The sequence below is a fragment of the Globicephala melas genome, chromosome 1 (assembly GCF_963455315.2).
Source record: "Globicephala melas chromosome 1, mGloMel1.2, whole genome shotgun sequence".
Taxonomy (NCBI): domain Eukaryota; kingdom Metazoa; phylum Chordata; class Mammalia; order Artiodactyla; family Delphinidae; genus Globicephala; species Globicephala melas.
The window spans coordinates 130,217,635-130,237,703 of NC_083314.1; the positions used below are offsets into that span (position 1 = coordinate 130,217,635).

General features: G+C 36.1%; 1 protein-coding gene and 1 long non-coding RNA gene across 2 annotated transcripts in view; one reads left to right on the forward strand and one right to left on the reverse strand.

Moving 5' to 3' along the window:
• Positions 1–1,168, forward strand: part of LOC132593822 (uncharacterized) — an 82,447-nt gene extending 81,279 nt beyond the window's left edge. The window contains exon 3 of the long non-coding RNA XR_009559719.1: positions 1,092–1,168. This is a non-coding gene — a long non-coding RNA (uncharacterized lncRNA). The remainder of the gene's footprint in view (positions 1–1,091) is intronic.
• The window catches only part of IL23R (interleukin 23 receptor), a 53,236-nt gene extending 35,359 nt beyond the window's left edge, over positions 1–17,877 (reverse strand). Inside the window, exons 1-3 of the mRNA XM_030865889.2 lie at positions 17,808–17,877; positions 14,615–14,911; positions 8,131–8,254 (exon numbers count right to left, since the gene is read on the reverse strand). Of these exons, the coding sequence (XP_030721749.1) occupies positions 8,131–8,254; positions 14,615–14,911; positions 17,808–17,877 (491 nt within the window). The remainder of the gene's footprint in view (positions 1–8,130; positions 8,255–14,614; positions 14,912–17,807) is intronic.
• Positions 17,878–20,069: the final 2,192 nt, after the last annotated feature.

Sequence of the window (20,069 nt, forward strand, 5' to 3'; positions counted from 1 at the left end):
GATGAGGGAGGCTGTGGTATTTCTCATTACTCCTATTTTCTCAGTGAAATAGAAAGCAGGTCATCAATAGAGTGAGGAAGAGGAGAAGATGTTAGAGACCAGAGATGAAAGAAAGAGTAATGAAATAATTACCCTGTTAGTGGGGGAGTGACTTGACCAGTGAAGTGTAGTAGGACTACTGGGTGGCTACCTGGGTCCAGGTGAGGTGAGTGGTCATGAATATAAAGTAATATCAGTCAGTAAGTTTGTGTTTGTCCCCAGCCACAATTAGCTCTCCAAGCACTGGTGCAGAATCGGTGAGGAGATGGATTTTAACATATGAACTGGTTATTGAACTCAGTAGAAATATAACATCACAGCCTCAAATATATTTGGAATTATATCTAAGAACTCTGGTTATAATGAATATGCATATGGAGAGGAAGATGTGGCAAAAACAAGCAGGCCTTATGAACTGGAAAAGTAGGCAGTTGTTTTTAGGGGTCTCATTAAAACTAAAAGACCCTGGGCTTCCCTGGTGGCGCAGTGGTTAAGAATCTGCCTGCCAATGCAGGGAACACGGGTTCAAGCCCTGGTCTGGGAAGATCCCACATGTCACGGAGCAACTAGGACTGTGAGCCACAACTACTGAGCCTGCGCGTCTGGAGCCTGTGCTCCGGAACGGGAGAGGCCGCGACCGTAAGAGGCCCGCGCACCACAATGAAGAGTGGCCCCCGCTCGCCACAGCTGGAGAAAGCCCTCGCACAGAAACGAAGACCCAACACAGCCAAAAGATAAATAAATAAATAAAAAGTGGAAGTGTAGCAGTTACATAATAAGAATAATACAATATCTAAAACAAAAAATTAAAAGACCCTATTGGTCTTTCATAGTACCTGAAAATTCTACCATTGGTGCTGTTCTAAACAGTTTATAAACTTGTCATGTACCGACATGTTGCGTATGTTAAAAATTTTTCTAGCATTTAACATAGTTCCAAGAAGACATGAAATACTAAATAAATATTTGTTAAATTGACTTGAATAAAATAGAATGAAGGGCCATCATGCACTTATTTTCATTTAACAAGTTATTTATTTTCATTCAACAAGGTACTGTGCCAGACATTGCAAGAGTATCCAAGGTAAAGAAAGAACGTATTTACATGAAGCTGTTGAGCGTAATGGGACAACAGTAAGTAGATATTTATTAGCAGAGATTCATTTTTTTTTTTTCTATCACCACCCACTGGTACATAGCAAAATACAGAGGGGTTGAGGAGTGTATGTGAATGGACATGCAGCTCTGCTGGTGGGGTCACCACAAAGGTTCTGGGGAGAAAGAAGACTCTTGAAGCAACACAGACACAATTCCTCTACTTTACAACTTCAATCCAACACCAGACGGAGGCCCTGATGGCCCCTATGCTGCCATAGAGGGAATGCCATCTTTCTGCCACTGTGGAAACAAGTGGGTGGGCTGAGGTGAAATGCCTCTCTCTATATGTGATTTTACTGGAAAACAGAACCACATGAGTTGGAAGTGAAACCTTGCAAATGCTGATCTCTACCTATCTGCCCAAGTGGAAAATACCCTGAGAACCCAGGATCTAGAAAAGGCTTTTTAAATCTGATACCACTTCAACCACAAAATTCATTATAACTCACCTTTTTCCTAGGGGGAAAGGCCTTCTTAACCATAAGTTAGAAAAATGGATTGCTCTAATTTTTCTCAACTCGTGGGTGCATTTTTAATTAATTGTAAGACAAACAGATGTTTATTTTCTTTTCCAGTTTGTGCTTATAGGAGCTCATTCTTTGAGTTTGCTAGAGGAGAACATTTGTTTTTATGGTAACCCTTCACATCTTTTATGATAACCTATGATGAAGTTTTAAAAAAAATGATAAAATTCCATTAATCTGGACTCAATCAGGTCAGAATTTGGGTTAGGTTTGCCTGAGTTTGGCTATAATTTGCTCTTGGTTTCAGAAAAGACAGTAAGAAAAGTTTTTTTAATATATAGGACCTTGTAGTATTATTAGTTAACTAGATTGTGAAGGGAGGATGCAGGAAATGTTTATTTCTAGTTATCAGAGTAATCACTCAACGAGTGTTTATTGAGCGCTTACTATGCGCCAGGCCTCATCCTGGGCTCAAGCAATATAGCAATGAACAAAACAAACAGAAATTCTTGCCCACATTGGGTTTACATTTCTAGTTGGAATAAATGAGTGACTTTACTACTGACATATGTACAACAGTTAGAAAATTAGTCTTATTAGAGCACATTTAACGATCTTTCTAGATAGTCATCTGTCCAAAATTACTGTTACTTGAAAATAATGTAAATAAAGTTATTGTTTATAATATCCTGTAAGTGATCATTTTTTATGGCTTTACATTAATCTTGTCTCCCAAATCAGTCAGGTTTTGATTTTGGAACAAATCAAACAAGTCTAGAGAGCCAGCCTTAGTTTCACCCTAATGTTCTAATATTCTAACATCACCTTTTTGTCAGTTTCTAAGCATTTCCTATCTGTGAGCCTTTTCTTATAATTTGCTTTCTTGTAAGTTTTATAACACTCAGTATGGTATTACTTATACTCATTTCTCAGGAGGCTGAGGCTTAGCAAAGCTAAACAAATTTACCAAGATCCCTCAGCTAGCAATTGTGGCAGATACTATTAGATGACAGTACTGAACTCCACCCATAACACCCCTCTCTGATGTTGCCATCCTGACAGAGTAGACATGTAACTCAACTCTGGCCAATGAGATGCAAGTGGAATTCCATGGGAGAATATCCTTTTCCCTTCACCTCTTTCCTTCCTGAAACTTGGATGAGAAGCCTGGATGTGTAGCATCTGAGGATTAAGGCCAACGCACTAAAGGCTGCAGAGGAGAAAAGTGGCAAGAGCCTGGTTCCTTGGGGTATCGTTGAATTAACATGCTAGCTCCGTACTACCTACCACTATGGCCTTGTCTGTTTAAGTCACTGCACTTGGGTTTTCAGATATTTGTACCACAAAAGACATCTAAATGATAAGCCTCAGAACTGGAATTCAAACATAAAATTCTAAAGCCTGTACTCTTTCCAACGGATATTTCTGACAGTTTGCTCTTTAATAAATCTATTCTTAAGACTTCCAAAGTGACTTTTTGGGTACTGAGAACAATTTCAGTATTCATAACTACTGCAAGTATTCCTCACTTGATAAAGAAGATGTGTCCCTCAAAAACCACGTGTAAATAATTTAGACAGATATAATTGTTAATGCATTAATGGCTTTTAAAAGAGATATATAATAATCTTATAAAATATTAGGAGAACATTTTTATGATACTAAATAGGAAATTAGGGGTAGCCAACAGGCACATGAAAAAATGCTCAACATTGCTGATCATTAGAGAAATGCAAATTAAAACAACAATGAGAGAGGGGCCCTGGCGGTCCAGTTGTTAGGACTATGCGCTCTCATTGCCAAGGGCCTGGGTTCAGTTCCTGGTCGGGGAACTAAGATCCCACAAGATGTGTGGCATGGCCAAAACAAAACCAACAAAACAATGAGATACCACCTCACACGTGTCAGAATGGTTATTATCAAAAAGTCTACAAATAACAAATGTTGGCAGGGATGTGGAGAAAAGGAAACCCTAGTACACTGTTGATGGGATTGAAAATTGGTACAGCCACTATGGAGAATAGTATGGAGGTTCCTCAAAAAACTAAAAATAGAACTACCATATGATCCATCAATTCCACTGCTGAGTATATATCGGAAGAAAATGAAAACACTAATTCAAAAAGAGACATGCATCCCAATGTTCATAACAGCATTATTTACAATAGCCAAGATATGGAAGCAACCTAAGTATCCATCAATGGATGAATGGACAAAGAAGATGTGGTGTGTATATATATATATATATATATATATATATACACACATACAATGGAATATTACTCAGACACAAAAAAGAATGAAACTATGCCATTTGTAACAACATGGATGGGCCTAGAGAGTATTATGCTTAGAGAAATAAGCCAGACAGAGAAAGACAAATACTCTGTTATCACTTATGTGGAATCTAAAAAATAAAACAGATGTATGTAACAAAACAGAAACAGACTCACAGATATAGAAAACAAACTAGTGGTTACTAGTGTGTGTGTGGGGGCAAGATAGGTGTATGAGATTAGGAGATACAAACTATTATTTATAAAATAAATAAGGAACAAAAATATATTGTACAGCACTGGGAAACACAGCCATTATTTTGCAATAACTTTAAAGGGAATATGACCTATAAAAATATTGAATCATTATGTTGTACACCTGAAACTAACATAACATTGTAAATCAACTATAATTCAATTAAAAAAAGCAGTATGGCAGTTCCTCAAAAGTTTAAACTGAGTTACCATGTGACCTAGCAATTCTATTCCTAAGTATCAATATATGCTCAAGCGAAATGAAAACATATGTCTATACATAATTTTGTACATGAATGTTAGTAGCCCCCAAAATGGAAACCACCCAAATGTCCATCAACTAATGAATGGATACATGTGATATATTCATACAATAATGGAACTTTAGTCAGCCATAAAAAGGAATGAAGTACTGATACATGCTACACCATGGATGAACCTTGAAAACCTTACACTAAGTGAAAGAAGCTAGTCATGAAAGACCACAAATTGTATAATTCCTTTTATATAAAATGTCCCGAGTAGGCAAATGCACAGAGGATGCCTAGGGCTGGGAGGGTTGGGGGGAGATGGGGAGTAACTGCTAATGAAGTTGGGGTTTCTTTCTGGCATGAAGAAAACGTGCTAATATTGTGGTGATGGTTGCACAACTCTTTGAATATACTAAAATCATTGAATTGTACACTTTAAATAAGGTGAATTGTATGGTATGTGAATTATACTCAATAAAGCTGTTATATTAAAAGAAAAAGAATGAACCAACTAATCAAGATCAGTGAGTCCATGAGATAGTATAAGTTGCAGGAGATAGCAAAGCCTAGGCATTCTCTGTCAATCTGGCACTATCTAACTTTTCTTTGAGCTTAAACTGTGGTGTTTGCTCCCATACTGCCCTCATTTTCACATTCCTAAAGTTGCCTTTGCAATGAGATTCTTGTCCTCATGGACTCTTTTCATCTCGAGGGGACTACTTTGTCCCAGAGGCAAGGAGGATTGGTTAAGTCTTGGACACCTGTTAGAATTCTGGCTCCCTTATGTCTAAGGGGAAGTAACATAAGCTCTGTAAAGGGGACAATTCTAATAGTTACTGCTCAAGGTTAAGCTGAGGATTGAAGATGTAAGGCACATGAAGTATGGAGCGCAGTGCTTAGTATATTATATATTTGACAACACAACCCATCACTGATCTCAGTGTTTCCATCATCCCTTTGCTACCTGACCATACCGCTACTTAGTGAAAGATGTGAGCTTCTTGCCCATGACATGTAGCCAGTAACCCCAGGCTTAGCAATGTATTCATAAAATCTGTCTAGTTTTTACCCAAAATGTCTTGAACACAGAGGTGTTATTTTTATGTTTCACTTAATCAAAGTTATTCTGAGTACCTAACAGATGGAGAGAGAGAGTAAGATTGGAAGGTTATTCTTTCCCATAATGATGAGACCTGGATAGCATCTCTCAAATATACCCTGTGATCTGGGTTCCCACACCACTTCAGCAGAAAAGACTAAACTAGGAAGAAAGCAGTCAGGCCACCCCAGATTCAAATCCCACCTCTCCCTCTCATAGCTGCGTGGTCCTGGATGCATCACCTAACCTAGCTAAGCCTCAGTCACCTGTCTACAAAAATCGGAAAAATAATCATATGTACCACACAAGGTTGTATAGGGGATTAAATGAGGTAGCACATATAAAGCTTTTGGCCCAGTGCTTGGCAAACAGTAGGAGTCCAATAAATATATATATTTTTTTAAGTATAAAAGAAAAAGTAGTTTGTGAAACTTTTGAGAATCACTAGAGAAAACGTGTACTTCAAATACAGTTGACCCTTGAACAACATGGGTTTGAACTGTGCAGGTCCACTTATAGGTGGATTATTTTCAATAAATATATTGGAAAAATTTTAGGAGATTTGCGACAATTTGAAAAAACTCACAGATGAACTGCATAGAGATATAGCCTAGAGATATCAAAAAATTAAGAAAAACTTAGGTATGTCATAAATGCATAAAATATTTGTAGATGTTAGTAGATACTTGTCTATCCTTACATAGGCATAAAGTGAGTGATATTTAATATAAAATTAATGATGTGTTACTTTCTTACTGTTCTATAACTTTGCTTTCAAAGAATTACATTACCATATAGTACGCCTGTTTTTCCTAATCAGAGAAACTGTGTATCAGCCTATCATCACAGGTAAGTGGTTTTTTAAAAAATGTAAAAGTTTCCAATGCTGTATTATGAATATGACTGCAATATTGTACGCCATAAAAATTTTATAATGATTCATTCATTAGTGTATAGGCTAGGCTATTATAAAGCAATCATATTGCTGCTTCTTCCCTATCAATGCATGAATTGTGACACCTGTAAATAAACATGAATTTCTTTTTCACATGATCTTTTCATTTTTGATATCAGTAGTAAGAGATGATTAAGCTTGTAAACAGACAACATTAACTTACAAGAAATACAGTACAGTATTATAAATGTATTTTCTCTTCCTTATGATTTTCTTAATAACATATTCTTTTCTCTAGCTTACTTTATTGTAAGAATACAGTATATAATACATATAACATACAAAATATGTCAATCAACTGTTTATGTTATCAGTAAGGTTTCTGGTCAACTATTAGTTGACTATTAGTAGCTAAGTTTGGGGAGAGTCAAAAGTTACACGAAGTTACACAAAGGGGTCAGCACCCCAACCCCTGCGTTTTTCAAGGATCAATTGTACAAAACTAAAGACATTCTTTTTTTAAAAAAATAAATGAAACAAAACAAGGATAGGGTGACCAATGTAGCCCAGTTTGCCCACAATTTTTCCCCCCAAATTAATGGTATTATTTCCATCTTTAACACTAGCAAAGGAGTCCAACACAGACTGACATACGTGGATATAGTTTAGATGTAACAGTGAAACATTTTTTTTTTTAAGGGATAGAAGAGAGTTTTATTCAAGCCAAACTGAGGACTATAGCCCAGGAGACAGCCTCAGTAGCTCTGAGGAACTGCTCTAACAGTGAAACATTTGAACTATGTACATTCAGGAAGGAAAAGATTTTTTTCACATCAACCTTTTCCTATTTTGCAGTTTCTGAATAGCAGAAACTAAAGATACATTTCTCCCAATTTAATTTAGTATGAAGTAATATAACTCTTATGATCAATTATTTGTCCTTAAGCATAAAACTTAAGAGATTTTGGCTGCATGGTTGTCTGGCTCCTGAAGTCTGGTTATCGTTAGAACGTAACAAAAGAGCGTTTCCACAAAGCCCTCCTCAACTCCAATTAGAAAATTATTACTTTCATTCAATTATTACTTTCAGTTTTAAAATTGAAAGTCCTGTGTCCTGATAGCTCCCTTAGTCTCAGGCAAACGAGGGAAGATGGTCAGCCTACACAGACACCAAATTTAAGATTTGGGGGTCATTATTAATAACTAATAGCTTCGATGAATGTAGTGCTGACTGTGGACCTGGCACAGTGATACATACTTAAAAAGCCAAATTCCACTTAAATAATTAAAATTACCCTGTGCATTAGGTTTTATTTTTAAACCCATTTTAAAGATAAAGAAATGGCAATTTGGAGAGATTAAAATTGCCTAAACCCTAGAAGGAGGATGGAGCTGGGATTTGAGCAAAGATCCTTTTAAAACTGTGCTGTGCTGTATCCCATTAGGCCCTTGCCCCCAATTACCTCCAATGAGTAAAAAGAGTAGAAAGATTATGAAACACATTTTCCCACAGAGTGAAAATATTAATGGCCTGAAAAGCGTTTTGGTAGCTTCCTTGATCATTATTAGGGAGTTGGTGATAAAAAGGATGCATTTAATATTTAAAGTTGATTTCTTGGATCTCTGCTGGAGGCACAGCATGGGCTGGACTGGAGTGGAATTGCTCAGGTTAGACTGTTAGGAGGCAACCTACCTCTGCACGTACACCACATACTTGGTGTCTATGTAGGTGGGCTTCCCAGGGTTCCAGGTGCAAGTCATGTTGCCTGAATATTCATAAATGACACAGGTTACTTTGTCAGGGACATCTGGTGGATCTGCAACAAAATATATCACTTAGGAGCATAGAAACATAAAGTTTTTTATAGTTACTTGATAAACTTTCCATTTTATTTGGAAAACCAGGCCAATTGGTACACAGCACCTCCCCCATTCCATCCCTACCAGCTCACCTTGCAACCCACTTTGCCCTCAAACATTGCTACTTTTCTCCATATACTTTACTATATTCTCCCCTCCTTTGGGATACTAAGGTGATCAAGTTCCTCCCATCCAAAAAGAAAATTCCTCTCCAAATTGTCTCCCCTCAGCTGCCAACGTATCTTTCTCCGTTTCATAATAGCTTTTTTTTTTTTTAAGTCCATTATACTGGTCTTTTCCCTCAACTCCCATTTACTCTTGAACCCCAAACAATCAAGATTCAGACCTGCAATTCCACCAGAACCACTGTTGTTAAGGTCATCGTGACTTTCTAATCCACAAATCCCATGATTTCTGTGAAGTCATCATTGAGCTTGACCTCTGCAGCATTTGCTATTTTGGTCACTCCCACCTTGAAACCTCTCTGCCGTTTGGCTCTTGTGAAAGGGTTCTCCATGGTGTTTTTCTTCTGCTCTGGCAACTATCTACTTCTCCAGCACCTATTCCACTACCCACTTTAAAAGTTTGGTGTTCATACGTACAATGGAGTATTACTGAGCCTTTAAAAGAAAGGGAATTCTGACATGCTACAACATGGATGAACCTTGAGGACATTATGCTAAATAAAATAAGCCAGACATGGAAGTGCAAACACTATATGATTCCACTTATAGGAGGTATCTAGAACAGTCAAACACACAGAGACTGAAAGCAGAATGATGGTGTCTGGGGAGATGGGGGAGATGGGGAGTTGTTCGATGGGTACAGAGTTTTGGGTTTGCAAGATGAAAAAAGTTCTGGGAATGGATGGTGGTGATGGTTACACAGTGATGTGAATATACAATATGCTTAACGCCACAGAACTGTGCACTTAAGAATAGTTAAAATGGTACATTTTACTACAATAAAAAAAGATTAAAAATTTTTGGCATTCATAGAATTCTATTTCTAGTTTCTCTCTCTTTTTCCCTTCTCCCATGCCCTCAACTCTTTCCCCGAGTGGCCCTGTTATGGGGAATATTGTTAGTTTTTGTCTGCTACCATCTTTCCCTGTGAGAATTGACATCTCCCTCACTCCCAACCTCCACCCCTATGCCAAGGGCTGTCAATCACACAGAAGTGTACCCTTGACCTAGGATAACTAATCAGAGTATTTCCCTTGGGAATGAACACATGACTCAAGATGAACCAATCAGAGTTATCCAAGGATCTTCTTCTGGAGCCATTGTAAAAGAGGTGCTTCTCCTCCACTGAAACTGCTATCTCTGAGTAACATGTGAGCTGTGAGTTGTTGATGGCCATCTTGCTGTCATAGTGAAACAGTCTATTTAAGAATGAAGCCAACACACGGGAAAACAAAACCCAAGAAATGAGAAAAGATGAGAGAGTTCTAATGACATTGTTTGAGCCCTTGGAGCCTCTGAAGCCTATGAAACCCCAGCAACTGTAGAACTGAATCTGGAATTTCAGATGCATCATCCAATAATAAATTACCAAGAATCAAGATAAAAAAAGAAGTATGGAAATACTGAGTGTTTAGCATATGCTCACTTTTCAGGTGTGGCTCTCTCAGCTTGTGCCTACATTTGCAATACTGCCTGGGAAACTTGACGACTCAAAAAATGACAAGAGGGATTTCCCTGGCAGTCCAGTGGTTAAGACTCCACACTTGCACTTCAGGGGGCGTGGGTTCGATCCCTGCTCGGGGAGCTAAGATCCCACATGCCTCACTGTGCGCCCCAAAAAAAAGGAAAAAAAAAAAGAAAATGATAATTCTTTCCCATTAAAAAAAAAAGGAAAGGATGGGGGCTCAGAAAGAATAAAAATGCAGACATTTATGCACCTGAAGTTATACCCAAAGCTTTATCTTAAATACAAGTATGTTCTTGCACTTCACCTGTAAATCATCTACCAAGAATACTACTTATAAAAGAAGAAATAAATATATGAAAAATTTATCCTCATTGCAAATTAAACTGATAATAGATGTCATTTAGATCTATCAAATTGGCAAGGATTTTGAAAAATGTTAATCCACAGTATTGGAATGAACTCAGGGAAATCCTCTAACACACTGCTGGTGGGAATGCAAATTGCTACAACCTTTATGGAGAGCACTTTACATATCAAAATCTTTAAAAGTGGGAGTAATATCTTGCGACCCAGCAATTTTAAATCTAGGAATGCAACCATATTGAAATGTTCATAGATATACAAAAATATTTGGCTAAAAAGGGTTTGCCTCTTAAAGTGTTGTTCCTAATAATGAAAGAATTGGAGACCACCTTAACAACCCAAAATACACTCCTAAAATACATCCAAAAACAAAGTTATAGAAGACAGTTTAAGTATATGGCCTTTGGAAGGCACTAGAAATATGTTTAATTAAGTAAGTAAGTACTGGCCATATGATAAAGTGAAAAAAATAGTATAGTATAGTAGTCTCATTTGAGAGACAAACAGAGAGATAGAGAAGGGGAGAGAGAGAAAAAGACTGAAACTTGAAAGACATATTCCAAATTATTAAAGAGGGAGTCTGTTAGTAGTGAGATTATGGGATTATAGAAATGATAAGTATTTCTTTTTTGTTAGTCCAAAATTTTAAAAACTTTCTACATGAATGCAATTTGATTTTACAATTAAAAAACATATTTTCGAGGAGATACGGGGATATATGTATAGCTGATTTACTTTGTTTTAAAACAGAAACTAACACACCATTGTAAAGCAATTATACTCCGATAAAGATGTTAAATAAAAATAAAACTTTAACTTGGCGTTCTCAGAAAAAAAACAAAAAAAAAAACGTGTTTTCAAACAGTAAGAACACACTAAAATGTGTAGTTGTAGTATCAAGTTACAATGGGGAGAAACTGGACTCCAAGTAGGATAAAAGAAATCTTTAAGTTTTCTTTGAGCCTTGAAGGAGGTAGCTGTGGAAACATAAATTTAAATCATTTTGGATATTGATTGAGTTGGGGTCCCTCAGTGATCTGTGCTGAAGTTATTTTTTCCCTCTGGTTTCAGACAGAGTATCACTGATTTGGCCATCCTAAAAGACAGCTGTCAGTCTTTTGGGCTATGTTATTCCACAGCATTCTCTCTGAAGTGTCTGATAACTAATTAACTTTGCAAAAGATCAAATAGATTATATACACACATGCAAATATACACACTATTTGTTAATGTGAAGCTATGTAAAGAAGGGAATGTGAATATGGTTATACGAATAAGACCGAATTGTTTTTAGATCTCATTGCCAGGTTATTAAATGTCCATGGATAAAAACCTTCTGTACAGCCAGATAGCAGAAAACACTCTGCTCTCTCCTACTAATTGCACCTCTCCCCTACCATTGGGTCCCTCACTATTCACAGGCCAGGTTTCTTGTTAATTCAAAGTTTAGCCAAGTATCATTTTCTACTGAGAGCTTCTTGAAGGCACTGTCTGTGATCCCCTCTTCTCTGAATTTCTATCGTTTAACACATTTATGGTGCATACCAACCACTTAGTAAAGTTTATTTCATGACTTGATTGGCTTGATTAATAAAATGACAATGAGAAGAATTTAAAATTAAAAGAAAGTCAATACTTCTGTCAAAGATCACTCCATAATTCCTTACCTAAGGAGCACGCAGACCAGCCTATTGTGTCACTAATGAGACGTAGTAGCAATGTTAAAGACGAATATTCAGTGCCTTCTAGGCACTGATGACAAGTAGAGATCAAAGATGGTTAAAATTTAAGTCAAAGATATTTAAACTTTTAAATAAATGATTATGTGGATATATGACTTTCATGAATAGTTTAATCTGGTGTTTTTAAATGAATAAAGACATCTTATAGTATTTTATCCCGTGAATGGTGTGACTCTAATAGAATACTTTTCATAATATGCATGCATTTAATCACAGATAAGAATCTAGGAAGTTTTTAAGATTATGGCTAAAAATGAAAACTGTGATAATAATAGTTTGTATTTCACAAATTACACATTAAGGTACAGAACCTTTTTAATATGTTTAGATATCTTTTTAGGAACAGCAACGACTCATTTATCTTCTCTTTGTCTTTTATGATTTGTCTCCAGTTTAAAAAAATACACATAATCATTTTGTTCAGAACAGTGATGATAAGTTGACACAATAAAGCTCACAGGATGAATATCCTGTAATCAAAGTGATCAGTGAAAGCAATGTGATTTCTAGAATACCACAAAACCCCTCAAAAACCTTTGCTTGACCTACTTAAATAGAAAGTTCTGTTTGCTAAGAGTGCAGAGCCTGAGAACACAGGGGTTCTTGAATCCAGGGGTTTGAGTAAACCCTTACATGGCAGTTACAATTTCACGCTCATAACCAGAGGTCTATGTAAGAAGTTCCAACTCACAAAGTAAATAAGTGGAAAGGATGATGTTCTTTCTAAGCAGCCATCAGCAAAAAGTATAAGTGCTTCTAATATGTTGTCCTGGAAGGGGAGAAAAGGCCATTTCCTGGCCTTAAACATCGCCTGGTGGTTGTGTTTGAGGGCAGAGGGCCTCAGGCAACACAGGGAGAGCGGTTGGCAATAACCTGTCACCCAAACTGCAACAGAGGGAAGGAGGCGTACTTCTTTTGCCTCCTTTCTTACTCTGGCTTTAATTAAAAACTAACCTTTCCACACAACTGTGAAAGTTACTCATTTGCCCTCTAAAGAAATATTCTCTCAACACCCCACCACACCCCCAAAGAAAAAATAGGAAAGTATTTAAGCATGAAGGGTTATTTCTGTTTCCTGAGGATGTGGACAAGCTAAGAAGTCCTTAGACATCAGATAAGATGTCTACTTGTGGTTTCAATTCCTACAATTTAGGGCAAGTTTAGCATGTTAGTATTACTTTAAGGCATAAATTTTTTCTTTGACTCCAAAACCTACTAATTTCCTTCCTTAGTTGACCTCTACCACTTCCCACGGCTCTTCTCTCTTGAAAATCACAGAGATCAGGAGCCCAGCAGGACGATAGCCTTACTTGAGAACAAGGAAGCCTCTTGCTTCTCAGACATCCCCTCAAGGGGCAGGTGGAGGTGGCCAGGTGGGCTTGCTCTGTCTAGCTGAGTACTGGAGATGAGGAAGAACTCAGATTTGATTCTCAAAAGTATGGAGAAAGGGAGCATGACAAAGACCCAAAGCCCTCTATCTTTCACTGAAAATGGGCCCAGATGCTGTAGGGAATGAACCTCTGGGTTAAAACCGTGCTGAACTTACTGATTTTTCCTTCATAATAGTAGAACCAAGAGTTAAGTGTATAATTATACAAGCCAGCCTATGTTACTATAGTAACTTAAACACCTTCAGAATACCATGAACACAAATTGAACTTACCAAATATTTAAAAAATTAACTTAATTTTTTTCTTAATAATTGTAATAACAAACACAATTATTCACAATTAGGGCAGTGACATTAGGAGCAGGGAATTGTATCAGAATCTCCCCATGTTTTATCAAAAGGATGCATTTAAGAGAATTTAGGCACATTAATGTTGTAGTTTAAAGTGTATAATATACTTTCAAATAAATTATTGAAATTTGATGCTTACCATAGCCAATATAATTAGCCTCATTTTACAGACATGGAATTGAGGCTCAGACTAGTTAAGCAACTTGCCCAAGGTCACACAGCTGGTAAGAAGTATAGCAGGCACACAAAGCTAATGTTGCAAATGTTTTTCTCCTTCCTAAATCTTAGCCTCAAAATTTTTCAATGGGATCTGCTTCAAGGTTGATATTATTGAATAGTTTGGATAACAATGTTAAGTAAAAGACAGATGAGAAGAGCAACAGTGAAAATCTGAGGATGCTGCCCTTCACATATGCTGTGTTTGGCCAGACTAGTGTTGAAAAATTATTTTTTGAATGCATTGGCATACAAACATTTAAAGTTTGTAGAGTTCACATTGAAAATTTACACTTCTGTCTTCTTTTGAAGTGTCCAAAGATCTAGGGATACTGGACCCTCATAGATGCTGAAGCTGGGCAGTGGCTGAGCCCAGTAGACCATCTCTGTGCTTTCCTCTCTGCACGGATCCCACCAGCCTCCTTAACTCACACATTTCACCAGCCTGGCCCCTGGAGACATTTGAATTTGCAACTCTTACATTAAACTAATACAAGAAGTGAAATATATAAATTTGCCTCTATTTTTAGACAAGATTGGTAATTACCAGTTAATTGTTAGCCTAACTTTCATTTGGATTTTGAATGCACCTCAACACTTACATCCAGAAGAAATGTCTTTTCCACATATCAGTGTCTCTTGAAAATATCCAGGACATTCAGCAGTACAGTACATAAAGGCTTGTGGCTCCTGAAAGTTGTTATACCAAAGGCGAGCCGTTGTTTTATTAATTCTTGTGATTTGAAATCTTTCTTTGATGCCATTTTTATAAAAATAAAGTTTCCTTGGTTGGCAGTTCTTAATTGCTGCTTGGCAATATATAGAGATATTCATACCCATCTTAAAAATTGTGGCTGGTTCTACCCAGATGCGTCCAGAGCAGTTTATATTTGTAATTCCTGGAAAACAAATAGATAAAATTAAAAATTCCATGTAAAGCATTAAAACCAGAGATTCAGAAGAATGTGCTATTGCATTTAAAAATTTTTTTCGATTAACTGAATAATTTCCATTAGAAAAGAGTTTTAGGACTCAGAGTATCATTTGTTTAGTTTATCAAAGTGTGTTTTTACCGTGTTCTATTGATGTTCGGCAGCATGACACCAGACTAGAGTCAGCTTTCAGCCTTTAAGCTTCTCTAGCTGTCTAAAGAGCAAATATTATTAGCTCTCCTATTTTAAAGGTGAGGACTGAGACTTTTTGAGTCTACCTCATTTTTCAAAGGTAACATTAGGAATAAGAATTGGCACTGCAGAATCCAAACCCCATTAACCAGCTACTCAATCTTTCACTCTTTCACCAGCTACTTTCACTTTCACTTGATAAAGGCTACTTTTAACAGAAAACTATGAGTTTAATGAGTAAAATCAGTACTAATTACTAACTGCAAAAATTTATTGCTTAACAACCACTTAAAATTCATCATTTTTAAGTTGAAAAGCAAGTTTCAAAACAACATATTTAATGGAGGCTCAATGTTAAAAATAACTCAATGAATGAATTAAAAAGAAATACACTAAGATATTAACAATGATAATCTCTGTGTGTTAGAGTAATTTTTTATTGTATATTTCTATGTTTTAAAAATTATATAATATATTATTTTTATAACCAAAAGACAATAAAGTCATTTTCATAAACTTGAATGACAATGCAATGCAATATCAATTAAATTAAATTCACATCAAGGAAAATTTATTGTAGGCTTTTTCTGGAAATACCTGTATCAGAATATCTTAAAACCTTATCAAAATAGTGATAATTAAAAGTCAGTATTTGATTTTTAAAAGTTCTTATCTTTGGAATTCAAAGCTTAAAGAATTAAATTTTGGGGGCTTCCCTGGTGGAGCAGTGGTTAAGAATCCACCTGCCAATGCAGGGGACACGGGTTCGAGCCCTGGTCTGGGAAGATCCCACATGCCGCAGAGCAACTGAGCCCGTGCACCACAACTGCTGAGCCTGCGCTCTGGAGCCTGCAAGCCACAACTACTGAGCCCACGTGCCACAACTACTAAAGCCCACGTGCCTAGAGCCCATGCTCCACAATAAGAGAAGCCACCACAATGAGAAGCCCGCACACTGCAACGACCAATGCAGCCAAAAGTAAATAAATTAATTAATAAATTAATTAATTTAAAAAAAAGAATTAAATTTTTTATAATATAAACATAATTGAATATGGCCATTTATGTAATGAACATTTACATATAAGTTATAAATATTTAAATGTTGAGGTAATGCTAAAAATAATTCCATCATTATCAATAGGGAATTGAAGGCAAAGACATAGAAAGAAGTTTTAAGAAAGCATCTGACTGCTTTAAATAAGTTCAACAATTCATGTTCAGACAAACTGCATCTTGAGCACCTTAAAAAATCTGTGAATACTTTCATGAAACCATTGCGAGTAGTGTTTGAGAATACACAGAAAATATCAATTCAGATTTGGACAAATATTCTCCTGGTTTTCAAAAGTGGAATAAAGAAGAACCCCAGAAACACTGGACCACTGAGCTTCACAACATTCAAGAATGAATTAGTAAGTTGATCATTTTTCAGTACATAGAAAAAAATCAGTAATCAGCAGGAATCAACATGGATTATATAAGAATAAGTCATACGAAAAATTGTCAATTTCTCTTTTTAATATGTTAAAATAAGTCATATAAAACATTAATTTCTTCTTTTTAGATTGGTCAGAGGAATGCTAAACATAGTATATTTTTTATTCAGCAAATCTGTTAAAAAGGGGTAAAATATTGTTCTAGTAGAAAACGTGGAGAAGATAGTCTGGATGATATTAAAAATATTCATAGCAGATTGAACAATAATATATAAAATAATTTTTAATGGACAGCTAGTAGGTCTCTGCCACATGACACGGGCTTGTCTTATTTCTCTATGCTTTATATTAATCACTTGGATATATAAACAGAAGTCCTACTTATCATTTGCATATTTCCAGAAGCTGGAAAAAGTAGCTGGTGTCTTATTTTTACTAAGTCTTCTTGGATAGCTGTTGGTCTGACTCTGGAAGTGTCCAATATCCTGCTGGAAGGATTCTAGTTCTCAAGGTGGGGCTACTTCTATATCTCTAATATAATGTGTCCCAAGCTACAGAAGACAGTTTTGCTTTTGTCACTATTCTGAGTAACTTGCATGATTTGCAAAGCTTCCTTCAAGGTCTAGAACCCTGCCTTGGTGTTGCTTATCTCCTAGTAAATGAATCCCTGTCACCTGCCCAGGATGCTATGCAGAAACTCTCAAATGCTGATGGCTGCCCTGCCTGAACTTCTGATGATCTCCCTCCTGGACTCCTAAAATCTGTGTATGCCTTTGTCATAATGCCAGATGTTTGTATGAATTACAAAATAGGAATAATAATAGCACATAATACTACTGCACAAAGGAATACAAGGCTTAGCACAGCACCTGACACACGGTAACCGTCAATAAATGGTTTGTGGAATTGAATTAAGTTGAAATGTTTGATGAGTTATCGTATAAGTTAAAAATGTTCAAAGATAGAATATGCCAACTCAAAATAATAAGCTCCTTCGTGGAAATGTTGGTATAAGAATTAGACGTCTGTCTGTTAGGATGCTTGATAAATGAATCCTGAATTAGTAGGGAGGTTGGACTTTATTTCATTCCACATAATTTTATGTGCATATAATTTTTTTGAATATAATAAGTTTTTATTCTTCAGAGATCCTAGCATAATGCCATGAACATAATAAACACTCAATATTTTATTTGAATAAAAAATAGCAATAGGTACTCAAAACACTGTACCTCCATGACACCAATTGAAGAATATGTAAAGAGCTATTGCCACGTCCCATTGAATTGTGACCTGATTCATGACCAAAAGCAGGAAAAAGCTCTTTGTCGCCCTCTAGAAAAAATATGAGAAATGTTTAAATTGTAATATTTTAATAAAATAACAATAAAATACTAAAAGGCATAACATTTTTTCTAACCGTTGTTTTTGATGAGAATAATTAGGAAGAAAAAATGGAAGGAAGGAAGGAAGGAAGGAAGGGGGAGGTAAAGGAAACAGGGCAAAGGAGTTACTGGAGTGCGAGGAGGTAGAATACAGGTGGAGGAGTAAAGCAAAAGTATGGAATTTTATACCCTCCCAAAATCACTATGAATTACCTTAGTAGGACATTTTGACCCTTGATAAAATATAACTCCTCCTAATCTTGTCTCTCTCATCAGAAATCTCTCTCTGCTCTAACCCCTGATGCTCAGTTCTTTTCCTGACCAGGTTTACATGTCTATCAAGCTACAGAAATATTAGTCTTTGATAAGTAAAACTCAGGAAAAGCCAAAGATGTCAGAACTTCCAGAAAAAAAAGCATTCAAAATGAAGAAAGAGAAAGTGAGACAAAGGCCTATGTGCTATCACCAGTTAAATCTACAGAAAGCCCTTTTATCTGTAGAGAGTTCAAAAGAAATACCTTATAGAAATGCCAAACAATATTGCCATGAGTTTACAACTGGAGTTACATTATTCAGTTAATCAGTTACCTACATTATTGAATAAATTATTCAATAATCAACATTATTCAGTTATTTTTATCTCTTTAGTAAAATCTGAGCCTTTCATATAAAACAACAAAACTCATGACTCATCAAATAGCACAAGATATCTGATAACACTTTTAAAAACTGGGGTCCCCGTGACTTATGAATATAAGGATCCCTTTCATAATTTGTTAACAATAGTAGGTCTTCACTTTATAAATAATAGGCGAAACAAGACCTAAAATGTTCCTAGTTAGGAGTTAGCTACTCACCTAATAGAATATACGCAATAATATTATTTAAAGTGATGTGATAGACAATATTACAGATTCAACTTCCATCAGTAACCACTGTATGAAATACCACAAGAACTTATAAGAGAAGACAACTTGGCCCGTGTATTTCCAAAAGAAAATATAGCTGTTTTTTGAGTATTTAGATGATTGTTGTCTCTTTACCTTTCAACGTGTTTGAAGCACATAATTCCACTTCAGAGCCAGGCTGTCGCCTGTGTCACATCTTCTTTCCTCACTGCCTGCCTGTCAACGATCACTTCAGGTTTTCAGTGATGAGGCAAATGGAAATGTCAGCAAAGCACCGACCTACATTTCAGATTCTCAGAGAGGAACTCAAACCGTCCAATTCAAAACGACTGGCTCTTATGTCACTATTTGGGAAAACCCAGATTACTGAAAGTGAACTGCTTTGTCAGTACTTTTTTTCCCTCATCTTAATTTAAAATAATCTGTCTCAGACAAGAAGTAGAACACATATATATGCTTTATCTATCAAAATCTTTGACACCAAAGATATGATGCTTAGTTTTCATTTGCAACCAACAGTGATATCCATTATAAACCCATTTCTTAAGAAAAGAAAGTTTAAATGCTACTGTTGACCATTCATGTATTTAACAAGCATTTTTGAGCATCTAATATGTGCCAGGTATTGTTCAGGGCATTAAGATATAATGGTGATTAATCACAGAACATCCGCTTTATTGTATTGTTTACATGACAAAATTACAGATTAGTGGCTTTGAACTATTGTTCATGGTTTAGCAGGATCCTACAACCAAATAAAATAATTATCAAATTATTTGGTTGGTTTATAGTAAGCATCACCAGGAGACTTCTGCGACACACCTTTTCTTGCCTCCTTATTTGTTGTACATGAATATCTTTTCACTCTTTGTACTCCTTTATATTGTAAATGACAATTAATTTATTAATTTCCTCCACAGTGAAATTCTTGAAGTTAGAAACTCCATACTGTCTTTTTAATTTTTATATCTTTTGTACCTAGCACATTAGAATACTCTGGGGGAATATTTAAAACATTCCTATGCTCAAATTTATTGTACCCAATGAAATCAGAACTTCTGTGAGTGGATGTTTGTGCATCGATATTTTTAAAAAGCTTCTCCTGGTAGTTACAAGGAACAGCCAGGGCTGAGGTCCACTGGAATACACGAATAAGAGTGTCTTTGACTATCAACTGGGTTTTAATCACCAGTAACAATTT